At 31.7% G+C, this 13,630-nt stretch overlaps 2 protein-coding genes across 4 annotated transcripts; both read left to right on the plus strand.

Moving 5' to 3' along the window:
* Positions 1-1,590: 1,590 nt before the first annotated feature.
* LOC112792401 (uncharacterized) lies at positions 1,591-3,079 on the plus strand. The gene has a single exon (XM_025835630.3). The coding sequence runs from the start codon at positions 1,971-1,973 to the stop codon at positions 2,931-2,933; it is 963 nt and encodes a 320-aa protein (XP_025691415.1). The 5' UTR covers positions 1,591-1,970; the 3' UTR covers positions 2,934-3,079.
* A 4,133-nt stretch (positions 3,080-7,212) lies between these two features.
* Positions 7,213-12,108, plus strand: LOC112792400 (aspartate carbamoyltransferase 3, chloroplastic). 3 transcript variants are annotated; one of them, XM_025835628.2, is made up of 7 exons: positions 7,213-7,551; positions 8,297-8,466; positions 9,428-9,986; positions 10,064-10,203; positions 11,081-11,254; positions 11,357-11,593; positions 11,700-12,108. In XM_025835628.2, exons 3-7 carry the CDS (start codon positions 9,446-9,448, stop codon positions 11,805-11,807), a joined length of 1,200 nt encoding a protein of 399 aa, XP_025691413.1. In that variant the 5' UTR covers positions 7,213-7,551; positions 8,297-8,466; positions 9,428-9,445; the 3' UTR covers positions 11,808-12,108. The 3 variants fall into 3 exon arrangements, with proteins under 3 accessions (XP_025691413.1, XP_025691414.1, XP_072068979.1); XM_025835629.3 differs by having other exon boundaries at positions 7,299-7,591; XM_072212878.1 differs by lacking the exon at positions 7,213-7,551 and having other exon boundaries at positions 8,309-8,466; positions 9,252-9,986.
* Positions 12,109-13,630: the final 1,522 nt, after the last annotated feature.

Below are 13,630 nucleotides of genomic sequence, written 5' to 3' on the forward strand. Positions count from 1 at the left end.
TGTTGTTATCGAGGATGTGGAAGTGGATGCTTCTGGTGGGTAAAGTGCAGAGGAGGTGAATATACTAATCACAGAGATATAAGAAGTGTATGGTCTATGACATGTTGAGGTAGGTGCGACACGTGTAGCAGTTACACTATGGCTTAATCTTGGACCTAAAGAGGAGGAAGCAAAAAATGGAAAAGAATACTGTGAAGGTGAAGAAGGAGAGTATGAATGTTAGAATTATAACAATGTCGTTTTCGAATAAAGGGGTCAGAGATTATTTTGTCCATTGTTAGAGTTGTCAGGAATAATTTTGTCTCCTGTTAGAGTTATCAGGGACTATTTTGTCTTTTGATAGAGTTGACAGAGCCAACGACCTAAGTGACTGACGAAATTAATTGTTAAGGAACAATCAAATAAGTAATTTTAATTGAAAACTAAAATATGTGATTCAAAATTTTTTAAAGACCAAAATAAATATATACTCATCAAAACGGTATACTCTTTTTTTATTGGCCAATTTTGATACACAATAAAATTATTTTATACATATATTCAATCACATAATAATATAATATTATATTAATAAAATAATTATCTTTATTTATTAATTGTATAAATAATTATCTAAAAAAATAATTATAATTATATAATTATATAAAATGTTTTACACTATTAATTAAAATTAAACTTTTATTATAAACAATTCATTGAATTCAGGGACTAGATAAAAACAATCTTTGTTACTATTGGGCCATGGGGTACGAATCACAAGAGAGAGAACGCAAAGAAGACTCGTAGGTGAAGAAGATATACGATAAAGAAAAATATAAAATCTGGCCACAGAAATAAAAGAAGGAAATTAGCACATCAAAAGATGGCTCACATTTCTTTTATCACAAAGAGGGGTAGGAATGCTAGATAACCTATTTTTTTAGCTAATATTTTTAAAATTATTTTATTTATTTTAAATTTTAATATTGATATTATAAATTTTTTATTTTAAATTCTATATTATAAATTTAAATATTAAAATTATCTAATTTTGATTAATTAAAAATTAGTTTTTTATATTTTTCTAAGGAATAAACTAGGAATTTAACTAAAAAATTTAAAAATAAAAAATACACCAAATAGACAATAAATTAACTAATTGTTTTTTAACAGACATCCTAATTGAATTTTCTTTTTGAAAAAAAAATTGTATGCATTTACTGTGGTATATTAAAATTTTAATTTTCATTTCAAAATTTAGTCTAAGCTGTATACTTTTTATATTACCATCCAAAAATTTTGGACCTATAATTTTATTAATCAGTGTTATAAAACACCTGTTGAAAATAATGATGTACTCTCCTAATTCCATTTTGTTATCCAAACAAACAACTTAAGATACATTTACTTATCATTCTAAAACAAACTTTTTTTTCTTTATATGGTATTTACAAATTAAGAAAATATTTTTAAAAAATTATTTATTTATTATTATTATATGTTTGTATTGATTTGTAAAAGATAATGACATCATTAAAATGAGAGTGTTAATATTTATTGTTTATTTAAAATTATTATTATTAATTAGAAAAATAATGAATACTATTCAGTCAAAAAAAAAAAAGTACTATAATCTCACTCATAATTCATAAACAGATAAAGTAATATAATAAACTATGTCACACGCATGTGAGAACAGTCAACAATCAACATCTAGATCTATCTTCCTAAACTTTATAAACGTGTAAAACAAAAAACATATACAGAAACCAAAAAAAAAAAAAAAAGAAAGAAAGAAAGAAAGAAAGAAAAGCATTCTTTCTCTCATATCATCTCATCTCATTTCTGCAACGAAGAAGAACAAAAATCTGATACCTCAAAATCCCATCCCTTCAAAGCAACCACAAACCAAAACTTTCGATTCTCTCTCTCTTTCTCTCAGATCAGAGAAGAACAGAACGAGAATCTGAGAAGAAGAAGAAGGAGGAATAATGGATCTAGCACCAGAGGAGCTGCAATTCCTGAACATTCCAGAAATCTTGAGAGAATCAATCTCAATTCCGAAGAGATCACCGAAGACATTCTATCTCATAACCCTAACCCTAATTTTCCCTCTCTCATTCGCAATCCTCGCACACTCACTCTTCACACACCCACTCCTCGCTCAGCTCCAGAACCCTTATCAGGATTCTGACCAAGCTAACCATGAATGGACCCTTCTCCTCACAATCCAGTTCTGCTACCTTCTCTTCCTCTTCGCCTTCTCTCTCCTCTCCACCGCCGCCGTCGTCTTCACCGTCGCTTCCCTCTACACCAACAAAGCTGTCTCCTTTTCCTCCACCATCTCCGCAATCCCCAAAGTCTTCAAGCGTTTGTTCATCACTTACCTCTGGGTCACGCTTTTGATGTTCATCTATAACTTTGTCTTCGTGATTTCCTTGGTTTTGCTTATTATAGCAATTGATACACAGAACTCGTTTCTGCTGTTTTTCGCGGTTATTGTGATCCTTTTATTGTTTCTCGTTGCTCATGTGTATATTACTGCGTTATGGCATTTGGCTAGTGTTGTGTCGGTGCTGGAACCGATTTATGGTATTGCTGCTATGAAGAAGAGCTATGAGTTGTTGAAGGGTAGGATCAAGTATGCTGCGGTTTTGGTTTCTGCTTACTTGGTTGTATGTGGCATAATCGGTGGGGTGTTCAGTGGGGTGGTAGTGCACGGTGGAGATAGCTATGGGGTCTTTACTAGGATTGTGGTTGGTGGATTCTTGGTGGGTGTGTTGGTCATTGTGAATTTGGTGGGATTGTTGGCGCAGAGCGTTTTCTACTATGTTTGCAAGAGTTACCATCACCAAGGGATTGATAAGAGTGCTTTACATGATCATCTTGGTGGATACCTTGGAGAGTATGTGCCTCTCAAGAGCAGCATTCAAATGGAGAATCTGGATGTATGATCAAAGGAAAAGAAATTTGGGGGGTTTGTAAGTGGATTTTTTCTTTTTCTTCTTTTTTTAATGTAATTGATGGAATAGTGTAATACATTTGGAAAGAAACACAAATGGTATTGGTAGATTGTAATTTGAATTGTGATATTGTGTTCTGTTGTGCGTGCTTCTATCTGTTCCTTTATATGATCTGCATTAGCAAATTCTTGTTTAGCTGTGGCTTAGTAGAGTTTTCTTTGTTGCTGGATATTTATATTGTGGTGGTATTGACTCATTGTTCTGACCAAAATGGAAGGTATTCAATTGTCATTAGATGAAGAACCTATCTGCCTTTGTAATTCCTTCAATGATCGAGTTTGTTTCAAGGTTGTGGTAATGTTTGTAGCAAAAAAGTATACCATTATTAGCTTGGCCTTAGGTGGTTTCATCAGGTGACAAGAAGACCTATAGAAAAGAATCGAAGATCAGATACAGTGTAACCCAGTAGTTGAGTTTGAGGTAGAGAAGGATTAAGATGAAATCATCAAGAAAGATTGAGATTTAAATGGCTTATATAATTCTTTGTAGACATCATTAATTCATTATCTATAGAATAAAATGGCATTATTTGATTCACTATTTCCTGTATAGTGTAATGCAAGGTCCAATGGCTTGTAGGATTGGTCAACAAGACATTCTTAGTCTAGTTTTTTTTGTTTCTTTGTTTGTTTGTGTGGTACTTTGTGATTGCTTTGAAGCAATGACTATTTGATATTGTGCCATTTCTTGGTCTTGTTGAAAGGCAACTTTATCAAGGGAATTAAAATTAGCTGTTATTGGTTTTTTGGATTTCATTTGTTACTTTTGTGGCTCCTAATGAATGCTGGGTAATCATCCGAATACTAGGATAATAAACATTTCATGTCATCTCATCCCAAAAACTTAAGTTGATTTTGAAGTTCACCAAGGATCGAACCCTTGACCTTTCAGATCTAGAACTCTAATATTATGTCATGAATCCACTCATCCCAAAAGCGTAACTTGACAAGACAATGTAACACTAATGGTCATGTCTCTAATACTTTCTAAATCTCCATTGTACACATTGTACGCTTAGATCATTGGCTCCCTATATTTTTCCTTTTTCAGTTATAGCAAGTGCTGAATACAAAACTTCATTTTATCTATTTAAACTATGTTGAATCAGCTAATTGAGTATGTGCTTGCTTATTATGGATTTGTTGGTTTCATAGTATGAAAACTCATTTATTTAGCATATAAATGGGATCAGAAGTGAGAGAATAAAAGTAATTGATCAGAGGCGACTCAGGCGAGAGAATAGAATATTTGTCTTTTATATCATAAAAGAAAGCAATAAGAGAAGTGCATACAAAGAGTGCTATAATTTTATCTTTAATATAGTCTATATAGATTAAAATAAACTACTTGCTCAGAGTTTCATTTTCATTGTTCTATTAGATGAAAACATTGGATGGTTTTTCCAAAGCGTGTTTTGTTTGGGATTACCATTCGAGACTATGCTTGGAATGAATGAAGCACTGGTACTTTATTGTGCCAGCTTTCAAAGTTTAAGAGATTAGAGGGCTAACTCAATTCTTAACCTAAAAAATAATAATTTTACACTATTAGATATAATTTTACATCATTAGAAACACTAATGATAATTAATTAATGGTTATAATCTGTTAATTTTTTAGGATTTGGATCCTCAAAAGAATTTGACTTTAGAGAGTAAAATGTGATCTCTCACTATTGATTTCATAGGTAGGACCAAGAATAAATATGAAAGAGAAACTATTCAAAGGTAGAAGATCACACTTTATTATCTAAAGTGAAATTCAAACTTTAGAGGATCCAAATCCTAAAAAATTAACAGATTGTAACCATTAATTAATTATCATTAGTGTTTCTAATGATATAAAATTATATCTAATAGTGTAAAATTATTCATTATTATGTGGCACATGTTTCGGAAACTATCTTCATATATATACATCGACCACTTGTATCAAGGTTATTTGTTCTGAAAGAAAAAACTGTTCATTTTTCTTATTTTCACATACGATTTGTTAAGAAATGGGAAATGTACCGAGGATAGCACATTTTGTTTAGAATATTCGTATTCTAATAGTTTTAGCGGTTGATTTCAATTATAAAAAATACATTTAATATATATTAATTAAAATTAATAGAATATTGATGTTTTAATATTGTGTTTCGTTTTGAATAAGTATTTTAATTTGGTATTTGCTGACAAAAGAACAGACAAGAGAATTATAACTAACAATGCTATAAAATTTTTTTGTCACCATTTGTTTTTGTTTAACAAGAAATATACTTGGACACTGTTTAATGGTTAAAGTATTTAAATATGGACCTCGTTGTGCTGAAATCCATTAATATGGATCTAATTTGTGATATTCTCAACTATGACAGCCAAAATAAGAAAACATAAAAAAGGAGGAGGCAAATTGTAATAACACAACACGGAACGGAAGAATTGTAAGTTTTAATTTTTCTTGAATCAATTTGGCAAGGGCAAAAGGTGTGCTGGCCATGGCATATTGTGTTTGATCATAATTATGTAGAGTGAAATAGTGAATACCCAACTCTGAAAATTTTTTTTGAAGGATTACGAGACATTCAATTAAAAAAATATTTATTTTGGTTCTTGGTATTTAATTTTGGGGATAAATACTATTTTGGTTCTTAAGGTTTAGGGTTAAAATCGAATTCGTCTTTAATCTTATTTTTAATTCGAAATCATTCTCAACGTTTCATTCGATATTAAAATCATCATTTTGATTTTTTAAGAACAAAAATGTCCTTATGTTTGTTCTGATTCCAAATTCATCGTCCATCGTCACCACCCCCTTACTTCCACTAAATACCAACCATCAAATTCAAGAACACAATATTTAAGAACAATACTTCAGTATTTAATTTGAATGATTATCAATTTTATCCATCACTAATAATATCATATCATTTAAATTCAACAATAACAACATCAAATTCAGTAACAAAAACAAAACACAACATTCTTTTTTTTTAAAGAAAAGATTGGGACAGAGAGAAGAGAGAGATGGAATCATGGGGAAGAAGAATAAGAAAAAAGAAGGAAAAAGAGGAGAAGGGTAGCACGGCGCCTGCTGCTTCCGGAGGAGTCATTGCTGCAAAAAACAAGAGAACGAGAGAGGAAAAAAAGACAGAAAAAAACCGTTTGCTTTCTCTTTCTTTTTTTTTGGTGGTCTTAGCGATGACGCCGATCGTTAAAAAAGTGTTACCTTTGAACTATACTACAATGGCGGCGACGAAAGCAATTTACAGGCTCAGGTCGTTATAATTTTTGCGCTCCATGACAACATATAGCGCATTTGCCATTATATGCGTCATCGACTTGTACTTCACCAGCAACCCGTTGCTAACCATGCGGGTGAAAGCATCCGATGGATAAAGTCGATGAGTTTATTGGCCAACTGCGCCGATGAGATGGCATGAGTCATGGGGAATTGAATGGTTGAATAAAAAATTGCGGAAAGAAGAGAGAACAATGTGAGTGTTGAAAAGAGAGAAAGAGAGATTAAAATCCTAGTTCCACTACCAATAATAATCAAGAGAGATATTTTTGTCTGAAAAAATATTAAAAGGACGATTTTAATATTAAATCAAATATTGGAGAAGATTTTAAATAAAATTTAAGGTTAGAGACAATTTTAATTTTGATTTTAAGTTTTAGGGAACAAAACAGTATTTATCCTTTTAATTTTGTGAGACTGGTTAGTTTTTTTGTTAATAATCTCTCTTTAATTTATGTGACATATTAATCACTAATGTATTTTCTATTTAATTTCTATAAGTAAAAACAATTTAAAAATGACTAATTTTTTTAATTTTACATAGCAAATTTAACCAATATATTTTAAAAAGGCAACAAAAAAATAAATAACTAAACGGTTATTGATAATTATTTATAAAAGACAACGAAACTCTTAACAAAACAAAATTTGTCAATTATAATTAATTTTTAATAAAAAAATAACATTTTAACATGTCATCTAGTCTTATTCTGTTAATACAAAAAATTATTAACGAAAGAACTAACTAATTTCATATAAATAAAAATTAAAAGCAGAAAATTTTTTTTATTAAAAACTTCGTTATTTTTTAAAATAATGTTCAAAACCATTTAAGTGTTTTTTTTTTTTTCTAACCGTGTATACCGTTCATTTTCACCTAATAAAATCATAAAAAAATTATAAATATAAAGGACTAACGACTAACGAGTAACGAAATTGCATTATTCATGATTATTACAGAAAGGAGTATGGGTGGTGGGTGGAATTAAATAGCGTAAAAATGACGAAGGATTAAGCTGGCTTGCGTAATAACCTATAAATATTTGGAAGGATTTCATTATTGTGTAATAGAGATTAGAGAGTGACACTCATGTCATTAGGGTTTTCGTCTCTTTCACCATTTTGGGAATGGCGGTGAAGAAACCGAAATCAACAACAATAGTTCAACAATGCCAGTAGAAAGGCATCGGAATCAAGAATTGTTGCTTCAAGATTCATGGCAAAGATTCAAGGTTGAAGAAGGAACCTCGAGAGGTGCTGCTGTTGAAGTAAGTTCAGCATGTTCAAATCATGAATATTAAAACAAGGGTAACATTCTTGTTATTTTCTCAAGTTTAGAATTATTTAATCATGAAAAAGTTTGTTGTTACTCTTTTCCTATCAAATGAAAAATCAATTATTTTCACAATATTATTGATTTTGACTTTATACCCAACACATAAAAATAGGTTCATGGAGGCAAGTTAACGGCTAAACTTCTTGTTACTCCGAGTGAAATGCTTATTGTGCCTGCTCTTAAATATAAAAAGCTATTTTTTTTGGTGACTTAATACTTGTTAAAGTTATTTACTATAAAAAGCTATTTTTTTTTATAAATTTAGCTATTATATTTTTAAATTTAATGTTGTTACTAATAAACATTTTTAAATTTCTATTTTAATAAATATACAATAAATGTATTACAAAATTTTTAATTAATAATTTTAATTTGTATCTTTAAAACACAGATTAATTAAATTTTTTTATTTATACAACAATTTAAAATCTTTTGTTTTGAAAAAAAAAAGACATTTAACATCTTAATAAAAATATACACATAAAGTAGAATCCTAAATATATTAATCAATTACATCAATTTATTGATCTAATTCAATTTGTAAATTCACAATTAATTTAATGGTTAGAATATAATTAGTATAATAAAAACATAATATCTTATAATAAATATTTGGATATATTAAATAATATTAATTAATTTAATTGATTCTAATTATTCTCTCTCAATAATCATAGCCATTTTCCTTTAACAAACGTGAGAAAGTGTAAAGCTGCCCAGCCTAGGCGCCACCGAAAACTGGTCTGTGGGTTCATCCACTCTCATCCTCAGTTCTTCCTCAGAAAGATCGTTCCTTTCTCTGCGTTGTTTTCTCTCCCTCCACTACAACACTGCCACTGAACCGGAGGTAAACACACAACTTCTAGTTTTAATGCTTCTTTTGTGCATATAGGTTTTGAAGTTTTGAATTTTCATGGTGGGTATTCTGTTGGAGGTTTGGTTTTTATGTGTTGCATGGATCTGCTTAGCTGGGAGCCTTTGCTTTGTGTTCATTGATGATATTTTTCCCTGCGCGGATTCTTTATTGTTCTATTTTAATTTAGTTTTTTATATTCTATTTCCTGGATTTCAAGCTTTTATGTTTAGTTTTGATACATCATGTGTGCAGGTTTTGCAAACGAAGTATTTGCAAATTTTGTATTCTCTTTGTTTATCATTTTAGCTTTTTTTTTTTTTTGGTGTATTATATAACACTACTCTGAGTGATTAGTTTCTTTACGTCTATTCACTCTATTGGTTGATCGTTTTCACTGTATATTTCTGGTTTTAGGAGAATACAACCACCAAGCATGTATGGTGTTCCAATTCAAATAGTTTACTATCTATGATTGTGATATGGCTGGTACTTAAGGTTGGGAATATAGTGGGTTGGTATATAACTATGTTATGAGCTGATATAGTTTGCTAGGGTCATTGTGTGAACAATATTGAATCATGGCTGAATATTTTAAGCATGTTTAGGTATATTTAATGTTTTAAAAGTGGAGGTAAATGAGAGAAAGTCTTCGTGCACATGTGACTATTTGGTAATTTATGTGTGGAAAAAGTTTTGTTGTTGTTACATCATAACTGGAAAGGAATACTGGAGGATTACCAGATAAAAATATATGTGGCAGTGTCAATTTTATGCAGTGGTATCATTCTCTGATTCTGCACTGGTTGGAATTTTGAATACGTCCATTACGCTTCCTTCTCTGCTTGACTTTTAGACAAGAAGTTGCAAAAAACGTCAAGGTTTCAACTTTCAATTGAATGGTATGGTGAACAATATTTTTCATCCAACTAACGATTTTTTAATCCATTTATAGGGGTTGGTTTAATTTGCAATGGCTGCTACTTCTCTTTTCTCCTGCTCAATGCATACAGAAATGCTTGCTCCAAAGACATTAAAAGGCTCAGATGTTTTATGCTGTCATATCAAAAGCTCCTATATGGAACCTGGTTATTTAAAATCAACATGCTGTCCAAAATCGAATTTTTTAAGTATGAAGAAGTCATCAAAATTGGAACAAATGAAAACAATCTTGCAAACGGATGGAATTCATTCCAATGCTTTGAAAGTTGAACGTGCACCTTACTTTTCAGTGGGACAAAAATTTCAACTCGATGATGTTATTGAAGCTCAACAGTTTGATAGGGACATTCTAAATGCCATTTTTGAAGTTGCACAAGAGATGGAGAGTATTGAAAAGAATTCTCCTGGTAGCCAAATTTTAAAAGGTTATCTTATGGCCACCTTATTCTATGAGCCCTCTACCAGAACTAGACTTTCATTTGAGTCTGCCATGAAAAGACTCGGTGGAGAGGTTTTAACAACTGAAAATGCAAGAGAATTTTCATCGGCTGCCAAAGGAGAGACACTCGAAGGTCAGTTATCTTAGTTTCTGTATTCAAGTTTTTGGTTTGCTTTTCCTATGAAGAGTCTCATGGAGATTTGCTTGCAGATACAATACGAACAGTTGAGGGTTACTCTGATATAATTGTGATGCGGCACTTTGAAAGTGGTGCTGCCAGAAGAGCAGCTGTTACAGCTGGCATTCCAATAATCAATGCAGGGGATGGTCCTGGACAGCATCCTACCCAGGTATGCATGAAATCTCTGCAGCAATATTTGTTGCATCAAGTTATGTTTCCATAGAGAATGTCAAACAGACTGAATTTGATAGAATATTCTGCTGAATGAATCTGATTTAGGCCATCATTCTCAAAGCTAGTTAAAATCTCCATACTATTACATATGTTAAGGTGCTTATTTTGCGTCTACAATAAATGTTCTTAAATAGGTATTAAGAATGATAAATAGTGATCTCAATTTGTTGTCTCTTTTAAGAGAAAAAATTAAAAGTATCCAAATTTTCTACTGTTGGGTCATCTTTATGTAATAAAGAATGCTACCAAATGAAAATATTTACAGAGAACACGATATTGGTTTCTGCCATTCTTGGCTTTTTGCTTCTGTCCTCTTTAATACTATTCAATGATAGTGAAACCACAATGGCTGCAATTCCAGTCACATTTACCATTATTAGATATAGTCGTGTGGGTAACGGTGATATTTCCAGTAACATAATTAGAGGGGCAGGTGCTATTAATTAACTCATCCATTGGGGTGGGAAATATTGGGAAAAAGTCGGTTTGGAGTGTCATATTCTTGGTCCCTGAGGAGAGATGAATATAATGTGCCCTATTTTTAATGTAGAGGTTTAGATATTAGCTCCGACATTTCTGCAGTAGATCTTAACTTTATGTACTTTCCATATACAAGTGCTTTTCCGCACTTTTTTTGTATGGTTGATGGTTCAATAGATTCCCATTTTCCTTCTTTGTTCTATCTTTTTCTTGTTATCTTTGTAAAGCTGGAAAGATTGATGCAAGATCATGTATGTGATAGAATGCGTAATTGAAGTACCACTTTTATACGAAGTTGCATTCATAGCTTTACTACTTCTCAAACTACTCAGGCACTTTTAGATGTCTACACTATTCAAAGAGAGATTGGGAAGCTTGACAGTATAAAAGTTGGGCTTGTGGGAGACCTTGCTAATGGGAGGACAGTTCGTTCATTGGCATACTTGCTTGCCAAGTACAAGGACGTGAAAATCTATTTTGTAGCACCTGATGTGGTTAAAATGAAGGTGACTGCAGCATACTAATTCTTCGCTCATAATGACAAAATACCATGTTTGAGTCTTTTTGAGATTTCGTAATTTGGTCTAACTTTATATTTAACTGTGTAGGATGATATAAAAGAGTATTTGACATCAAAGGGAGTGAAGTGGGAAGAAAGCGCTGATTTAATGGAAGTGGCGTCAGAGTGTGATGTGGTTTATCAAACTCGTATTCAAAAAGAACGATTTGGTGAAAGAGTTGACCTTTATGAAAAGGCTAGAGGCAAGTACATTGTGAATAAGGATGTTCTAAAGGTGATGCAGACTCATGCTGTGGTCATGCACCCTCTTCCTAGGCTTGATGAAGTAAGCATGCATGCTTATATTAAATGTTGTGAGGATGCTCTTTAGGAATTTAAGCAAGCATTGAGTTTATAAAATTTGATTCATGAATCGATTTGGTTTCGTGCAGATCACAGTGGATGTTGATGCTGATCCAAGGGCTGCTTACTTTAGGCAGGCCAAAAATGGTCTATATATTCGGATGGCACTTCTGAAACTCTTGCTTGTTGGTTGGTAAACCTGCATATTCATCCTCAAAGTGCATGGAAGAAAGATACTGAAAGATCATTACTTCTTTTGCTTTTATTTCTATTGTCCTTGCTTAAAACTTTCTCTCTGTTTTTTATATTGTAGTTTCTTATCTCATGAGGTATTGGAATGAGAAAGAGGAGAGCTTCCATTAGGCAAAAGTATTTACATTTCATCTTTGACAGCTTACTACTGATTTTACTTTTCATATATCCACTAATCCACTGTATAATTGATTGTCCTCAACTTATTAGTTACTTCAATGATTGCGAAAGAGAAATATTATTTCAGGATGGTATAAAATCTTCTAATAAGCTATAGTACCACTCTAGTTTGTGGCCAAGAAAAGAGGGAAATGATCAATTATAACACATATATTATAGTTATTATTTTAAAATGTTCCATAGATGTATTTAGTGTTTAAATTGTTTATTTTTCATAATTATGTATTTTTACTCTTCAAGAGCATCATATACAATATGTTCTAAATGTGGTAGGATAATTGATATTGGAAAGACCTGTTTTTCTTTTAAGATACCCTGCATATTAGCTTATCTCCCTACTTCACCCATCTAATTTTGAAATCCTGAAATATTTATTGTAAAATAAAAGACAATAAAAGAAAGCACAAGGTAAAATCTCAAGACTCCCTAATGCATAGTCCTTGTCTCAAGGGGTAAGAAGTTGAGCAATTTGCTTATGATGATGGCTATTGACAATTCTTTCTGTCATCCAACATTGACTAAGGAACTAAGATTGAAAAAAGAATAAAGTTGTATCATCTGTGATGAAGTGATGGATCAGAATGAACAGCATGATCCCTGAGCAACCATGTGAAAAATGAGACGGATACTGAAATGGACACGAAGGTGGGGTTTGTGAACAATGAGCTCTTTCCTTACATTTGGTTTTAGAATTAGAAACACATAACATTCCATATTCAATAATCGCCTATCACTCTTATGTTCATCAATCTTCAATCAAACACTTTTATGTAAGCTATTATGTTCATCACTCAGATAGGGTCGCTACCTTAGAAAATAAAAATAATGTATGTAATAAAGTGCTGTTCATGATTTTCGGTTAGTTAGTTTGATGGCATTACTAATAATAATAAAGGCAAAGATGCTCATTTCAGAACAGGACACTTGCTATGGAATCTAGACAGAGATGAGGTTAAGAGAAGAGTGGTTGACTATGAGAGACAAACACACACACCCTATCTAATCTTATTCTTATATTGAAATTCAAGAGTTTTCATATAATGATTTTCATTTTTATTGATGTGTTCTGTTTGCAACTTGATTTTAATTAGTTCTATTTCTAGAACATATAATGTAATGGCTAATCTATCTCATAAGACAATTAAGAATTAACATAGAATGTCGTATTTGGCCAAAAAGATCCTCTGACTAACTCATGCATTTGTTATTAATAACTTAAACTTCATGCAAACCAAATCGTGTTGGTCTAGTAGTTAGTTCACTAGTTTGCTTAAGTGTTGGGTGTTTGAATTCCGTTTTGTGCATGCAGTAACCAATTGACCAGCGACAAAAACCTTAAATGAAGTTTTGATCCACGACAAATTAGTTATTGGCCTGCCGAGTAAGGGGATACCGCGGGAAAAAAAAAACTTCATGCATGGCTTGTGCTTCTTCAACAAATTCAAAGACCACACTTTCTTACTTCGCACGACTGATCAAAAGCATGCACATTTTATGCCTCACCATGCCAAATTTGTGATTAAGTCCGTCTAGCACGTTTAATCATTTACATATACTTTTATAAAAAAAAATTTGGGGCAAAAGAAAA

The sequence above is a fragment of the Arachis hypogaea genome, chromosome 13, assembly GCF_003086295.3.
Source record: "Arachis hypogaea cultivar Tifrunner chromosome 13, arahy.Tifrunner.gnm2.J5K5, whole genome shotgun sequence".
NCBI classification, from domain to species: Eukaryota; Viridiplantae; Streptophyta; class Magnoliopsida; order Fabales; family Fabaceae; genus Arachis; species Arachis hypogaea.